The 17,391-nt window shown below is 42.7% G+C and overlaps 1 protein-coding gene across 1 annotated transcript in view; it reads right to left on the reverse strand.

Annotated features, from left to right (window-relative positions):
• Positions 1-17,391, reverse strand: part of htr2cl1 (5-hydroxytryptamine (serotonin) receptor 2C, G protein-coupled-like 1) — a 186,687-nt gene that overhangs the window by 21,067 nt on the left and 148,229 nt on the right. The window contains exon 5 of the mRNA XM_075451399.1: positions 15,552-16,632. Within this exon, the coding sequence (XP_075307514.1) occupies positions 15,552-15,969 (418 nt within the window). The 5' untranslated portion in view covers positions 15,970-16,632. The remainder of the gene's footprint in view (positions 1-15,551; positions 16,633-17,391) is intronic.

The following is a 17,391-nucleotide window of genomic DNA, read 5'->3' on the forward strand; positions in this document are numbered from 1 at the left end:
AGGGCGTTGGATTGAAATCTATCCCCATCGTCAAGCAATTTATACAGGTATTCTGTCTTCAAGAAAGGCTAGGATTGAGTGACACACAATAACAAGTAACAAGCAGGCTCTAACACTGTGTGGGAGTGTTTTTAACCAGAGATGGTGGTAGAACTTTGCTTGCTTCATCAGAGACTTGTATGAATGAACAGAAATGCCCAGGAAGGGCAATTCTTCCTGCTTGTGAGCAGGAAACACAACGGAAACAGAGCTCTGGCATAAACAACTACTGTGCCAATTGTGTATGCTGGAATTCTAATACGTACTAACAACGGCAATTTTATTCATGGAGCACAGTTGATTAACAACAAGCACCATCGACGGAATAAAAAGCATTATGATAAATGAAAGAAGAATCTCAACGGGTCATGCTTCTTCCCCACTGTCCGTGACGAAAATACCATACAGTGAGTGCTTGTGGTCAAGTTAGCGCTCACAAGATGTGAAACTTAAGCTTCACCTGGGTTGAACAAATGCTAGAGAAATGACCCTGCAAACGTTCCAACTCCAAGAAATCAAAAACCCTAATCAGGCAATATGTGATGGCTTTGGCTATTTCCTCATTCAAGAAAATTACCGAATAAAGATGACAAAATGTTACATTCTGGAAAACCTACTTTGTTGTGAGTCATCTCCCAGGAGGTAACAAAGATGAAAGACATCCATCCATTTTCTACACCAGCTTAATCCAATTCAGGGTCACGGGGGATGGAGCCTATCCCAGCTGCCATTGGGCGTAAGGCTCGGTACTCCCTGGATGGATCGCCAGTCCATTGCAGGCATAAAAGACTCAAACAACCATGCATGCTATTGTGATGTTGTGAGGGGACAATGCTAACCACCACACTGCTGTGCAGCCCAAGACGAAAGGAAGATATAATTTATAGCTTGTGACTGCAATCATGGCCCATTTTTTACATTGACACTGTTGATCCCTGAAGGTGAGCTCAAAATGTAGAGCTAGTGCCAGTGTGATACCCCTACAAAGCCGATAAGAAGTTTGCGTCTTTGTATACCGCTCTGCAGGAAGAAAAGTTTGGGTCACTCTCTCCTAATGTACCTCAGTACTAAACCAGGGTGCCAGCAAGAATTAAAAAAATCACAGCAACTTTAAGTGACCAACAAAACCTCGAGTGGAAGAAAATCAGATCAACTTCTGCTTCATTTGGACAGAATGAATTAGCTTGATTGGCCCTTTGGCTTATTAGCAACTTTTTTGACACGATTTTGAATTCCTGCAGGAAAGCTTAAAAGTTTGTGGCTGTTGGAGAAATGCAAAAACAAACAAAAAAAGGTTAAAAGTGAATACAATTACCCAAAAAGCTCAGTAAAATGCCCCAAACATGATTGTTCCATTAACTTTATTCATAATTCCTGTCATAGCTTGACTCAGGCTCACTGCGTTTCTCTTCTTTTGTTCCTCTAGATAACGCATTATCTGTCACTCTTGTCATGTAATGTCTGAAATTCATGTTAGTATTTTGTTTTTGACATGCAAGCCTGTATTATATCACACATTACACATATTTCAATCTTCAAGACACATTTACCTTCAAAAGCTCAGCTGTGCAGGATCAACACAAGCAAAAATATTTAAGTGATCATCACCGATTGAGCTTTCGTGTATCTCGGCTCTCCTTCCCATCACGCTGTGTCGGCTTTCTGAGGAGTGCACATGAGCTCTCTCTGTGTCTTTCTACCCCTTCCTTCGCAAAATGAAAAGACCTGCAGTCAAACACCAAAACACACACGTACACACACGACTACACATTTCTGCACTGCTTTATCTCATCTCTGATTTGTGGGACAAGCAGTGTGTAAGAGATGCATGTGGAATGAACTAGTGTTTGTGTGGGAGTGCTTTGCACAACTTTTTCGAGGTCATAGTCTTATTGGAGGCACAGCATGACACACTCACGCACACAAGTTGTTACTCAGCTGGCTAGCGGGTGCCTCTGACTTATCTGGTAAATACACAGTGAGAACCAAATTGGCTCCGAGTGCTCGTGATAAGTGTTGTTTCTCAAATGCCTCAAAATTTTATAGCGCTTTGGGATCACGTTGACAGTGACATGTCACTGTGAAGGAGAGGGTCTAGAACCAGGACAGGACTGCTAGCTGTGAGGTTACGTCCACATTATCCACCAAGAGTTCATCTGTGTTTCTCTGGTAGCCGTGTATTTGTTACCAGGCAACACTGCTGATACAGCGGACCCGGCTTAGTCGTTGCCAGGCTTTAAACACATAATCCAAACTCATTCATGGCGATTTGGATCATGTTTCCCTCCCAGTCGCACTTCACCACCAGGGAAAATAAAAAGTTGTGTGTTTTCTATACAAAAGTAGAAGAGGCATACCGCTCTTCTGCACATTCTCCGACAGCAAAATCCCACCACGATCTGGTTCTCCTTACCTCCAACTACATGCCCATTGTTCAGTGGCAACCTGCAGACTTTGAAAAAGTTCAGTCAGACAGCCGAAGAGAAGACATTATATTAACGTCTGTGTGGAGAGTATAATTCCCACCAGGACAGTGAGGTGTCTGTGACGGCCCTTGCCATCCTGCAGTAATTGTTTGCTTTAGGTTGACAGGTGAGAGGGTCTACATAGCCTGGTTGTAATTAACCTCTCCCTCTCTCCCTGCAGGAGGCAGACCTGTGGTAATGCTGGGTTCGGTTCTTTCTGTTTGATACGCAACACTCAAGCACTAATCTTCATTCCCATCCACCTCCTACACCACTGATATACTGAGGTTTCCTGATGCCACGATTTTATCTTTTGGCGATAAAGATTTGGTTAATTTATCCGTTTATCTTTATTGGCTACTATCAACGGTGTGTTTCCACTCTTTGTCATCGCCTTACGTGCCGGGTTGTGACGTACCAAATGGCAAACCCTGGATTACCAGGGAGCCTAAAAAGCTACTGAATATGGAAAGGAAAGCCTTCAGGAAATGAGACGGGGAGTTATTGAGGACTGTTCAGTAACAGCTGAAAAAGTAGCTAAGAAAAAGAAGCTAGGACACAAGCTCTAACAGAAGAACGTGAGAGATATGTGGTCACTGGGATGAAAACATAATCACAGGCTTGAAGATAATAGAGGATCAGACTGATGAAACCTGGACTGAACATTTCTTTTAAAAGATTCAGCTCAGATAGACACTCCATCATCCTCCTCACCTGCCTCCAGCAACACAGACCTCACATACTACCTGTTCCCACAGCCTCCCTGTCACACCTCAATCATGTCATCAAATAAGGACTGAATAAGGACACACACCCTATATTAGGACACATTGAGACCTCATCTGCTGCCCTCTCCGTCCTGTTTTTCTCTGGCAATCAGGTGAAAAAGCAGCTGGAGAGACTGAACCAGAACGCGGCTGCATGTCCAGATGGTCTCAGGTCCAGGGTCCTGATGACTCTACGGCACTTCTTCAACTTTAGCCTTAGTCGGGAGAACGTTCCAGTACTGTGGAAGACATTCTGTCTTATCTCCGCTGCCCTAACATCCCACATCATGAAAGTCATTTAGAAACCTGAAACTGAGTTATTGGCTCCCCTCAGTAGACAAGTGAACACCTTTCAGGACCCACTGCAGTTTGCTTAATGTCCTGGGGTTGGTGTTGAAGATCCCATCTTTTACCTGCTTTAGTGAGCCCATTCTCATCTGGACAAAGCAGGCAGCATGGTGAGGATCATGGTCTTTGATTTCTCCAGTGCTTTTACAATCCTGCCCTTTACTGTTATTAAAGAAGCTGCAGAAAATAAAGGTGGATGCCTCCACAATCACCTGGATTATTGACTGCCTCACAAATAGACCATAGTTTAAGGCTAAATGTTTGTGTGTCTGTGAAGGTAATCCGTAATCCTGAAGAGCTGCAAATGCTTGAGGATCACAGACACCCGGCCTTATACATATATACTGCAGACTAGACTGGAAATGCAACACTGGGGCTGTTTCCAAGAAGGGACAGAACAGACTGTGCTTCTTGAGCAAGCTTATGTCTGCACCTAGATGTTGCATATTTTCTATAAGTCCATAGTAGACAGTGCAATCTGCTAGAGACTCAAAGAAGCTGAACAAAGTGATGAAGAAGGCTGGCCCCTTGCTGTGGGGACATTTCTAGAGCCCCTGGACCTGATTGTAAAAAGAAGAACAAATTGATGAACATAATAGGACAATACTGCAGTACAGGGTGTACATAACATGGTGTTGCAGCAATGGAGTGTGTCAAGTAAGAGGCTTCTATAACTCTACTGCAGCACAGATTGATACAGGTTATTCCTGCCAGCAGCAATAACTATACATAATGAAAGCTTATATTGATTGATGAAAACTAAAATTAGAACATTTTAATTCCCTTTGGGACAAGTAAAGTCATTTTTCATTTCATTCGTAATTTTATCTCAGACTTTTATCAGAATGATCTGGAGGAAAACTATCAAATACATTTCCCTGCCTTTGTGTGTGTGTGTGTGTGTGTGTGTGTGTGTGTGTGTGTGTGTGTGTGTGTGTGTGTGTGTGTGTGTACTGTACACATGAATAATGGGGACCAAAACCTGACAGGATGCGAACCATATGGAGATATTTAAATATAATGCAAAATCATTACAGTCCCAGCTCAGATAAAAGTAATCCGGAATGTCATACTGTCATTTACCGTCTATTTCATGGATGATTAACCTTTACAGCATTATGATGAACATAAATCACAGAAGACACATCTAATATACTTATATTTAATTAAAGTTTTGTTCATATTACAAAGTGTCACCTATTTCACAGTTTCAACTATATGCTGATCCAGTTTCCTTTGAATGGAAACAGAGATGACACCATGCTTTAATCTTCTATTAAGTTAGAATGTGTTGATATGTTTTATCCGTAAGTGTGTGCTTACAGTAATAAGGGATTTATTACAACATAAAAAAATGAATAAAGTTCTGTTTGTGTCTGTTTTACGTTTTCAAGATCTGAAATCACATCTACTTGTTTTTTTTTTTTTTACTCATGAAACTCCTTCACGATATCAATGTTTTGTCATAACTTCTGTGTATTATCATGGTGCAAACAAATAGCCAAGAAATGGAACAAGAAAATCGAAATAATAATTACACATCGGAAATGTAATCCCTTTCCTCTTCTTCTATGAGACTGAACATTACTTCAGACAACTCAGTGAAACGGAGAATTGAGATGCTATCTGTTTGACAAATCAGATTGACATACTCTTTGTTGGTATAAGACATAAAATTACCATTACATGCATGAGGGGATGAAATTAATTAAGATGATCTCATATTACGGCAAGAAAGGCCGTATGGAAGAGGAGGGTATGGATGGATCAACAAGCCCTCCAATCAAAACAACCCTGTGGGATATCCTCTAAACTGCTGCCCCCTACAGGTGGCAAAAAAAGGAATAGAACCAATGCTGCATGAACGTTTGCACATTGAACAAGCAAACGTTATTCTAAAATATTTCCCTTTAAAAAACCACTACACTACACCCTGGATTATGAGTGCACTCTAGGTTTCGGCAACTGTTCACTTACTTTCAGATGATAAATTGATAAAAAATGTTATACTGTTGTCGCTCCCTGATTGAGTTCAGGGAGTGACATCGCTTGCTTAAGATTTGAATTTAAAATACTTGGTTAGAATTAGAAAACTTCATGGTTAACATTAAAATAAAATTTTCTTGTACTATGCCACAGTCACCATTTGTACACTTCATATGCATTTGCCACTGGGAATTGAATAATCTCTAAATTAATTATTGGCTGTTGCTGTCTGCATGAACATTTGGGGGGACTTGGATAGATGGATGAGTCAGCTGACCACTGACCTGCGACACAGGAGATGTTACCATCCACAATGCAGAAAATGCAACAGGGTCACAATAAAAGCTCATAAATCTTGAAAAGACAACATTGTTTTAAGCTGTTTTGTGTAGAGCAGCGTTCAGTGACGAATTGTATTATAATTGGACCAAACGTGACGACATTATTCACGAGAACGTATGACATAAATTATTTATCGTAAGTCTTGCTTTACCTGGCCTTTCAGCACAATTTTTGGCAGTGGATGGAGGTCCCTTTTATAAAACCACAGATTTTCAAATGTGTAGTTTAGTGACATCACTTGAAGCACTTTATAACAAATGATGAAATAAGGCTCTTAAAGACTGCAAATAACTTTCAACCCATGTGTGTGGGTAGAGTGGGTATGCTTGTTTTTCCCTTCTGCAATAATTCCTCCCACTCTTGATGTTTCAAGAGATTTATCGAAGAAACACAACTTGTTCAGGATTATTTGGATCATCCGTCCCCAAGAATATTTAATGAATTTTGTTTTGAGGCATTTCAGATTGTCTGCTCCTGTGTGTGTGTGTGTGTGTATTATTCAGACTCCATTAATTTTATTCTATCATTTGTTTATTCAGTTTTATTAACACTTAATTGACTAATTAACTTAAAAAAGATTACAAAAACACATTTGTTCATAGCTGCAAAAATGCAGAGATGTGTCGCTGTCCTCTCTTGCCCCCCCCACCTTCTCGCATCACCTATCGTTAGTCACATAGTTGGGGTTCGCACAGCACGGGTTTTGGCAGTCTGGCAGTTAGAAAACAGCCTAAACCTCAACGTCTAATGAAGTAACTACTGCTAGATGTTTTGTACGGGTATAGGGGGTGCTACTCTCCCCCTAACCCTAACCCTAACCCTACTGGCTGGGCCGCTGATTCTGGGCTGGTCCTTTTTCCTGTTGCCCCTAGCTGGCTCTTTTGCTGGTAGGGTCTAGCTGGGCTGCACGGGTCCTGCGAGGACTGGGGGGCAATCCAGAGCACTGGTGGCCCTACACACCAGCACCAGCACCAGCTGTGATCCAGCCTGTCACTGGCAGTGGTCACTGGTTGATGCTGAGTAAGTGTTGAAGGTCAACATGTCTGACTGCTGGACGGCTTTATTTCTAGTGGATACGGAGGTTACTTACAGACCACAACAAAAACTTCCATACATTCATCTATATGCACCACAGTACACCTTAAGGCTGATTTATGGTCGCCTACGGAGAGCCCTCTCCGTCAGCGGAGACCCTCTCAGAGACGCTCTCCGTCGCTTGAGTGCGTCGGCCAAAATTCTTGTCTTATCTTATTAATCTATTCATCTTCTTATCTTATCCGGAAGGTAAACAATCAAACAACGACTTTCACGATAGATGTCGCAAGATTGGGTAATTTAACGTAGCAACGCCTACTGATCGGGAGGTGAACTGCCTGCGTATCCGACAGCCCGACGGAGAACTTCGAAAGGACGGACTATGGAGACGGCTTGAGGGATTGCGACGGAGAAGCATACTGAGGCCTTAACACACACACACACACCTGTCATTGTCTGTCTTCTGTCTCTTGTCTTTATCTGTCCTGCCCTTTTGTGTTCCACTGTCGGCGATTGTAGTCCTCGCTGACTAAATCAAAGTTGTTTTAATCAATAAAGCTTGTTAGATTAGGTGGTCAAAGAGGGCTGGTGAAGGACACACTCACCATCACTTGTACCTATGTACAAGAAAAATTAATTCAAGATTAAATTGCATATATAAGAAAAATTGTTTCTTGCCAGACCTTGGCACCAACCACTGATATATATGCAGAAAGTGGGGGAAAAAAAACTCAGAGATAAAAGTTTGCTAAATTACCTTCCACATCATCTTTTATTGTGATTGCCACTGTTGACAATGACAATGACCACAGTCAGAACAATTTCACCGTCATTTCAGAGGTGTGAGAACATTCAGTGGCTTGCCAGTGTGTGTCTCGTCTGTCTATTAGGCAGATCTCGCCGATCAATGCAGTCAACTAGCAGCGTGATGGATAACACTGCAAATATAGATCCAAGCTTGGATTCATTCAAGTGTGTGTGAGCATCTGTGTGAACGGTTCGCAAGGACTAGCGCTCTTTTGTGATGTGCGTATGAATGACTGAGAGATGCGCTGCTTATCTGTCTCGGCATGTGCGTGCATCTGTTTGTGAAACACAAACTGTTCTTTTAGTGTGTGTGTTTGTGTGAAACACCGATTACCACAGTGAGCAATCAGCAGAGGCAGCAGCCTGAACTGACAGGCAGACACAGAATGACTGAGCGAGTGTATCTGTTCACCATACGCGGTCCATTAAGCACCAAACAACCCTCCATGTCCTGCTTAGTATTCCTGAGGGATGCCTGGCGGCTACAAAGCAATAGCTGGAGATTGCAAGTTTGGTCAAGTTGTGTTTAGGATACAAAAGAGCTAGTGAAGTGAAAGAAGGCAGAGGTAAAAATATCAACATATCTAGAGCCTACATCTCAATGTTCTAGGCCTGTAAGTAATAACTGGCATATTTCAACTAATTCAAAAGTGGTGCTTTAGCAATTTATTGTTGATTTTCCCCAAAACTGTACTGCATAATAGACAGATTAAAGAATAAATAAATAATACTCAAAGACTGTATACCTAGGCCACAAACCTACAAAACTACCATTGGAATTGCCCCTGCTGCTTTTCTGCATCTAGCATCCAACTTCTTCTTGGGCTGAGTATCAGTAAGCTTCTTAATCTGTATGAGGCTGAAGGCTAGAGGCCTCGGTGAAATGTTGTTTCCGTCGAGGCCTCTAGCCTTTAGCCTCAGACACACACCGAAAAAGTAAAACAGTTAAGTCAGTGGTAGAGTTGGACTGTGGGTATGCATTGTAGATGCAAGCTGTTAATAAAGGAGAAAGTATACATCAACCTGGATACATTTTAAACCCCTGCATCTTACAAAATGTGCACAGATTCTTTACTACAGTAAGTAGACAGTCACTTTATGGATTATCTGTCAGGACCTCCTTTGAGAGCCAGGTTCTGCTCAAAGTTTCATCCTGTTAAAGTGAGGTAATAAGTTGTCTTTGCCTTGATTGCCTTGGTGTTCACTCTAAGGGAGTCAGAACAGAACAGGTTCACATGCTTTAATGTAAAAAAAAAAAAAAAAGATTGAACATGATTTGTGTCATAGCTCCTTGTCCATCATCATTAAGACCACGTCAGCTGATTGATCAGAACAGACAAGAGTGCAAATCAGCTGCTCATTCTATTTAATGATTGCAAAATACCAAATTAGCCACTAGGTGGGTATTATGCAAATGTATTTCATCCTGGTGTTTTGAAGTCCAGCAGGACAAGCCTTGGCGAGAGACAAGTTGTTTCAGGCTGTGTAAAGAGGTTTTCTAATCTCCATCAGTATTTCATTTAGCCTTTGTAGCTGTGCAGAGATTTCACATGCATAAAAAAGTGTAAAACACTGAGGAAAACTCAAACCTTAATATGGACTCCTTAAACAAGCCACACTGTTTCAGCCACGTGAGGACTGATGTATTTATAGTACTTTATGATTTGATTAATGAACAAAAGAAGAAAAAAATACACAGAATCCAACTTAGGACTTCGAGAGTGTGGATGCTAAAAAGGTGACATTATTAACCCCCCTCCCCAGCTACACTGTTACATCACAAAAACGAATGCAGACAGGTGGGTGATGAGATTTTGTCAAAATAAATTCAAGTCCAAAAAAATCACTGATAACGTGGAGGTGCGTCGCTTACTTAAAAAAATCCGGGTTACTGTAATTTAGATTTTTTTTGTCGTAAAGTGGGTGTTACTGACGTCCTCGTCGTGCTACTGCCACAGACAGCCCACAGGCCTGCTGCCTATTTATTCATTCGGCTAAAATTCAAAATTAGTAACCCGGATTTTTTTAAGTAAGCGACGCACCTCCACGTTATCAGTGCTAGTGTAGAGTAATTAATAAATTATAAACAGCATAGTTTGTGCCTGTATAAGCTTGCCCATAGGAAACCGTTTCATGGCCGAATATCTCAAGAGAGCAGCCAGACGCCTCGCGAATATCTTCGGAACAGCTCCGAATGACCAACAACAAGCAGGGGTGAGTAGAACATCATGTTATAATGTGAAATCAAGGGCCCAATGTCAAAAAACCGGTCTTATCCTTTAAGAAATCTGACCACACTTAGGCTAAGCTGTAAGGTCAGTCTGCAGTGGTGAAACTATTGATGGTTAAAAAACTTTCCACAGAAAAGACATTGCTTACTTCCCCTCGTGTATTCTTATCTGACTGTTTTACTAAGGCATCGTATTGGTATAAGAAGATTATAAAATATTACTTCAAAAGTGAAAGAAGGGGAACAGCCACTCACCCTATTCAAATATTAATTTAGATATGGCCAACTTAATACCAAAACGGTTTGAATATTGCTGTCACATGGAATTTTGGGACAGAATAATCTACTCCCTTTTCGTAAAGGATGGTCCAGTATAAGGAAATATTACAGCTCCTTTCCTTTCACATTTAGAAAATCCAGCTAGCTTTTATCATGGCTGCTACTCTGATGCTTCCGGATCATTTCACTCTGTTATGAGCCTTCCCAAAACAACAAAGACTATTCGGCCAAAAAGCCAGCGTCATCTACACAGAACTTAACCTTTATCCATTATGGCCACAGAGCTTTATGATATTTGAGCTTTATGACTACAAGAAACCACAGGAGACCAACACAAAAGAGCGGGGGCGAATTTGTCCCTGAACTGCCCACTGTCTAGACAAAGCGATTGTTGGGGAGTCGTTGTGTCTTTAAATACTATAAGCAGATACAGAACATCAAGAAAAAAGCCATTAAAACCCATTTTCAAAATAAGAAACAACCGTCTTGCTCCCATCAAGAAAAATAATCGCTTTACCTAGGCCCTTGAGCTGAATGAAACAAATGTAAACTCATCAGTTTGCTGGACTCTGCTGCACATTTAATACACATTTAAAGGCGGGGTAGGGGATCTTTTTCTGAAACATTTTTTTACATATTGCTTGAAATACTCTTCACACCCCCATTGCAACCAATTAATTAAAAGTTTTGACACAAATATGAAAAGTTTTAGTGGCCTCTAGAACGTACAATCTAGGAAAAACAGTATCCAATCATTGTGAACGGACCATTCACAATGATTGGATACTGATGCCGTCTATCAAACTGCAATCTGCTCCTCCCTCCCCCTCCTTCCCCCTGTGCGCGTACCCTGCTCCATGAACGAATTAGGCGTCCAGAAGCTTGGCAGGAAGCTAAACTAGAGCCAGCTTGGCTAGCACCTAGCATTATTAAACGTATAGTTAGCATGAACTAAATACTAAATACGGCAACGATCGATGCTTGCTGTCAGAACAGCGCTCGTGCACCTTCGTGCTCGTGCGCGTTCATGTACTCTAGAGGCGTGCCTTCGGGGGGAAAGTGAAGGAAAGGGTTGGGACTTTTTACCGGTGTATTTTCAAAATGCAGCTTCGCTGGACTCAAAATCCAGGATCTCCTACCCTACCTTTAATAGTGATACAGCTTATATGACTTTTTAGAGAGCAATAGAAATTGTTTACAGGCAATACAAAGAAAAAAGGTGTGTAAAATGATCAGTACACAAACCAACAGACAACCTGACAAATTGGATTTTTTATTTATCACTGCCAAAACAAACTAATACGCACTCAACTCTTTTTCTTGATACAATACGCAAGGAGGAGTTTTTGGCCTCCAGTCTTTGGGGTCTGGAGCCAGTTCTGACTCTGGGGGTTGTTCAATCTTAATGTGTCCAACTACCTGTCAGCAAGTACGAAAAAGAGGCCAGGTTTTCACAGATTCAAGTGGATCAAAGTAGATTGGCTATGAGGTGGGGATATGTAAAACTGTTTCATCGCCAATCATATTCAATCACCCTCCTACTTCACCCTCCACCCATGTTCCCGCCAATAACCATGCCATGGGCTAGTTTATCAAGGCATATTCAAGTTGATTTGGAAGCTTTTTTTTGTCTCCATCCAACTTTAACACAATAGGATTTATTGGTGCAATTGTTTGACGGCTCACTGGGAAAACTCCTGCTACTCCCGAATGGCCTGCCCGCCCTTGCAAAGATGTCTTAAAACTAAATGGGAAACTTTTAAATCATGACTTTTGAAATGACATACAATGACAATGGCATGTTTTTCCTCCTGGATACTCAACATAATCTAAATATTTAATAACCCGAATGGTATGATTAAAAGAGTATGACAACCCAGAGACATCTCTGTGGAGACACAAACATTAATAACAGAGGAACACTACCAGAAATGATGATCCATCCATCCATCCATTATCTTCCGCTGGTCCGGGGATCGGGTCGCGGGGGCAGCAGCTTGAGCAAAGAGACCCAGACGTCCCTGTCCCCGGCCACTTCCTCCAGCTCTTCTGGGGGGACCCCGAGGCGTTCCCAGGCCAGCCGAGAGACATAGTCTCTCCAACGTGTCCTGGGTCTTCCCCGGGGCCTCCTCCCAGTGGGACGGGCCCGGAACACCTCACCGGGGAGGCGTCCAGGAGGCATTCTCACCAGATGCCCGAGCCACCTCATCTGACTCCTCTCGATGCGGAGGAGCAGCGGTTCTACTCCGAGCCCCTCCCGGATGACCGAGCTTCTCACCCTATCTCTAAGGGAGAGCCCAGCCACCCTGCGGAGGAAACTCATTTCGGCCGCTTGTATTCGCGATCTCGTTCTTTCGGTCACTACCCACAGCTCGTGACCATAGGTGAGGGTAGGAACATAGATTGACCGGTAAATCGAGAGCTTCGCCTTCTGGCTCAGCTCCTTCTTCACCACGACGGGCCGATGCAGAGCCCGCATCACTGCAGACGCCGCACCGATCCGTCTGTCAATCTCCTGTTCCATTCGTCCCTCACTCGTGAACAAGACCCCGAGATACTTGAACTCCTCCACTTGGGGAAGGATCTCATTCCCGACCCGGAGAGAGCATTCCACCCTTTTCCGGCCGAAGACCATGGTCTCAGATTTGGAGGTGCTGATGGTCATCCCAGCCGCTTCACACTCGGCTGCGAACCGCTCCAGTGAGAGCTGAAGGTCACGGCCTGACGACGCCAACAGAACCAAATCGTCCGCAAAAAGCAGAGACCCGACTCTGAGGTCGCCAAACCGGACCCCCCGAAATGATGATGTCGCTTGTTAACATGGCCAATGCACCTTGCCATCCACAAATGCAGGTAAAAGCTCCATCATGCAAAGAAGAAGTCATATGTGAACAAGATCCAGAAACACCACACCTTTCAGTGGGCCGGTGCTCATTTAAAATGGACTGAGGCAAAAGGCGAAACTGTTCAAGAACAATTGAAATTTGAAATTCTTTTTGAAATTCCCAAACGTTGCCTCCTAAATACCAAAGAGGAAAGGGCCCATCGGGTTTTATTAACAACTCTGTTTTAAGCTCTGCATCTCTAATGGTACGGGAGGGGGTTTAGGTATCTATGGATCTGACACTTTATGTATCTGGGAACTGAAAATTAGGATTTTTTTTCTCTCTAAAAATTCTAAATCTGACTGTTACATGTTTAGTCGTTGCTGGTGAGGAAATACATGACCATTTTTGGCACCGAAAAACAATAAGTCAGACATAATACTCACTTTTGTCTGCTCTGCAAAGATTTTTTTACCTCCATGAGGCACCCGTTTTCATCTAAAGGATCTCTGATAAAGTAGTGTTGACTAACCCCTTCACACCAGCATAAACACAAAGCTGTAACTTGAAGCTACAGTGGAAACCAAGGCCTCGGGGCACACCCAGGATCTGACTGGCTTGGGAACAACTCTGCGTCCACTTGGAAAAGCTTTAGGAGGTGATCAGGGAAAGGGAGAATGGAGATATCTGTTTAGATTGTTGTTCCCCTAAGACCCAGTTCCAGCTAAGCCACAGATAGATAGATGGATGGATGGATTAAAGACTCAGTTCAAATAGCTTAACCTCCACTGAAGACTTTAAGAATTGGTGAAAGTGCTATATTTTGTCTCTAAATATCAAATGGATTATCAGTGAATGCTTTTAAACAGGGTTCCAAAGAGCTGCAGAGCTGACATCAATTGAAAGCTACAGACTGACCCATTAGGAAGGGAGTTCTGGAAAGTCGGTGTTCTCAGCAATGGCAGCTATTACCATCACTGAAAAACTGCAAAGGTTCATGTCTGTTTGGGTACAAGCCCTGAAGAAGGTTGGCTCACACATCACCTCTGTGACCACTTCTGTGATGGTGACATTTACAGACACACTCCTTTAAAAGAAGAGACCTGGCTAAAATGTTAGTGACAGACAGCCTCTCTTTAAAGCAATGCTTTCACTCAAGATTGAAAAAAAAAAAAATCACACCCACTGCTTTCAAAATGAAAAGCAGCCATCCTATTACACTGCCGGGGGTCTTTATGCAGGGCACAAGCTTGGATAGCGAAAACAAAAACAGCAGTGGTGGGTATGACATTGCAATCATTGATTTGGCAGTCCTCTGAAACTCAAAAGACTTGCTCAAAGTAGCGACGAAGCTATAATCACTTGAATATTTACACGGAATAATATTTTGAAATAATCACCACATGCGTTGTGCAGTGTGCTGGCAGCAGCTGGTGAGTGGGTGAGTGCTTGAGATCAGTTGTGGAAATCCACCGTGAAGATTGTTTAAAAAATTGGCTGAGTATTAGAGGCATATATCTATCTTGATTAAAGTAGGACACACGAATGAGTTCCTTACTGGTAATGCACGAGGAATTATTCATGTTTACAACAGCATACATCTCTGTATGCATAACAGGAAGTAGTTGGAATATTCAAAAAACATAGAGAGACAGACTGCAGGATTAATTGTATTTTTGTTTAGTGGAGCGATTTTTTTTTTTCCCGTATGCTTTTGAGTTTCCTGCTTTAAATGACTGAATTGATTACTGAAGTTATCTATGATTAAAGGAGCAGTTTATCCTGTCTTTAAATGGTCTAATTTAACCCAAATGTTACTGATACTAACCTTGCAGACATCTCAACTGCTACTACATCAACAGCTTTTTTTGTTACAAATGATTTCATGGTGCACAGATCGATAAACACAATGACTCTTGTGATTCCTTGCTTTTTTTCCTCTAGTGACAGTAATCAATAAGATACATTCAACAACATCTCATTACTTACGTCATGCATTGGTGCTAAATTAATGTAACCCTGAAGCTAACTTTACTATCATTATCTGCAATACTGGAAGTCAATGCATGCAAAAATGTAGCTGTTACAGCTAAGCTAAATGACAAAAAGCTAAAGCAAATGAAGACGTGATCTACAGTATGTGCTTCGTTTAGCTTTGGAATTGTTTTTTCACTGCTGAGCCACAACATTACAATCACTGCCAGGCGAAATGGAAAACATTAATCATCCTTTTACAATACAGTGTTCTGCTGGGGAAACGTGGGTCCTGACATTCCTGTGAACTGGACAAACAGCCTAAACATTATTACAGATCAAACATGCCCAACATTTAAGAGTGTTCACGCTGTTCTTTCCAGCGTGCTACTTATACGCGTCGTATTGGCCAACGCACATCCGTCTTACAAGGTGTTTTCTGTGCACGACTCACCATAGAGGATGTTGATGAGGGAGATCGGCATGACCAGGATTCCTACGAGCATGTCTGCTACAGCCAGTGACCTCAGGAAGAAGTTGGTGGCATTCTGCAGCTTCTTCTCCAACGACACTGCCAGGATCACCAAAATGTTTCCGCCAACCGTCAATGCAATGATGACAAGTATGAGAAGTGCTGGCCAGTTTTTCTCTTGGATCGCAGTCCTGGAGACGGATTCTTGTGTGGTATAATTGTCCAGACCTAAACTCATGGCTGCTGCAGCTCCCTCTCCAATGCTGCCTCCTATCTCCCACGGCAGTGTTTGGTTGAGGTCCAAGGGGTTGTTGCTCGGCCAAGCCATTTGACCTCCAACCTCTAGGGACAAGGTGGTTGTGCCGAATCCTCCAAGGAGAGCCCTCGCCGGGCCGCCCATTCCAAAGACAGATGATTGTCCTTTCTTGAGATTAAAGAGGTATCCTTCTGTTTTAATTCACTCTCTTCACGAGCAGACGCAAGAAGCTGGGAATGAAGATGTGCACAGCATTTAGGGAGACTTCACTGATTTGTTCAGATCTTAATATTAGCAGGACACCAATGGCTTCAGGGAGAAGAGGAGAAAGGAGGGAAAGAGAACCTTGCGAGATTGGGGAAAGATAGGGAAGTGGGATAGGGGGTTAAGGAGGAACTAAACAGAAGTGTTCGTAATCTTCTACAATTTTTAAATCAAGTATTGCGAGCTGCACACAGCCTCAAACTGCTGTCGGAGTTTACAAGCTCCCGTTTTCTGCCAACAAGTCATTGGCAAAGAGTTATTCAGGTATACACTGAGCCAGGATGTCCTGAGTTGCTTCTTGGGATTTAACCACATCTCCCGCCCAATGGAAGGGAGGCTTTCAAAGGTCCTAATTTAGAAGTGAAAATTGGATTGCGCATATCCATGGCTTGTTGCCCACTTTCCTCTGTGTGGACCACTTCTCGTGAATATATGCCAGTATCGGCATTCAGCTGCGAGCCTTGCTGCTGGGTTCGGCTGTTTCCAAGGTGTTCATCCAAGTGGCTTTCTGTCGGTCGTATCCCAGCTGATGATCAGTCTGAGCTGTGGAGAGAAACAGTGAAAGGAAAGCGTCAGATCCTTTTCTTTTGCTCAATTCGAACCTTTGTCTTGAATGATTCTTGCATCCCATTTCCCCCTACATCACAAGCTTTGTTAGGTCTCGACAACTTTTCTTTCCTCCATCCATTTCATTCACTTCTTTCATTCCCCACTCCATCTCAGTTTTCACCTCTTTGAATCCTCGAGCACACCTTTCATGCATCCATCAACCCCCCCTACTCAATTCTTCCTTTCTCCTCCCTCTCTTTGCTGGTGCTTTGCTTGCTAAGATTGCTCTTTTACCAGACTAATTTATGATACTGTCAGCACTCCTTATAAAAGCCTTTGGACTGAGTACAACTATCAGGATTAAACATCGCATTTAAAATAAACTGAGGGAGATCAACTGCAACCAATGCTTTGATGTTTACACCCTCACACCGCAGTGTGTGTGCTGAAGTACGGCCTGTCCTCTCTATTTACCCTTAACACTCAGTCAGCTTAGTGATTTAGTACCTCATAAATGTCTGCAAGGCTGGGTGGAGGAGTTTGAGTCTGCCAGTGTGTGCAGCGTGCGTGCACACGTGTCTTCGCCTGTATCAGTAAGATAGAGTGAAAGTGTAAGACTGTGGAAACCAGGGAGGCATGTTTTACAGTGCGTGGGCTTGAAAAGTGAATGGGTGTATGTGTGCTTCCCAGTGTTTTTCTTTCTTTCTTCGTGTGTGTATGCGAGATAAAAAGCCAGTAAATCTCCAGACGGAC

Source organism: Odontesthes bonariensis, chromosome 19, assembly GCF_027942865.1.
Source record: "Odontesthes bonariensis isolate fOdoBon6 chromosome 19, fOdoBon6.hap1, whole genome shotgun sequence".
Classification (NCBI taxonomy): Eukaryota; Metazoa; Chordata; class Actinopteri; order Atheriniformes; family Atherinopsidae; genus Odontesthes; species Odontesthes bonariensis.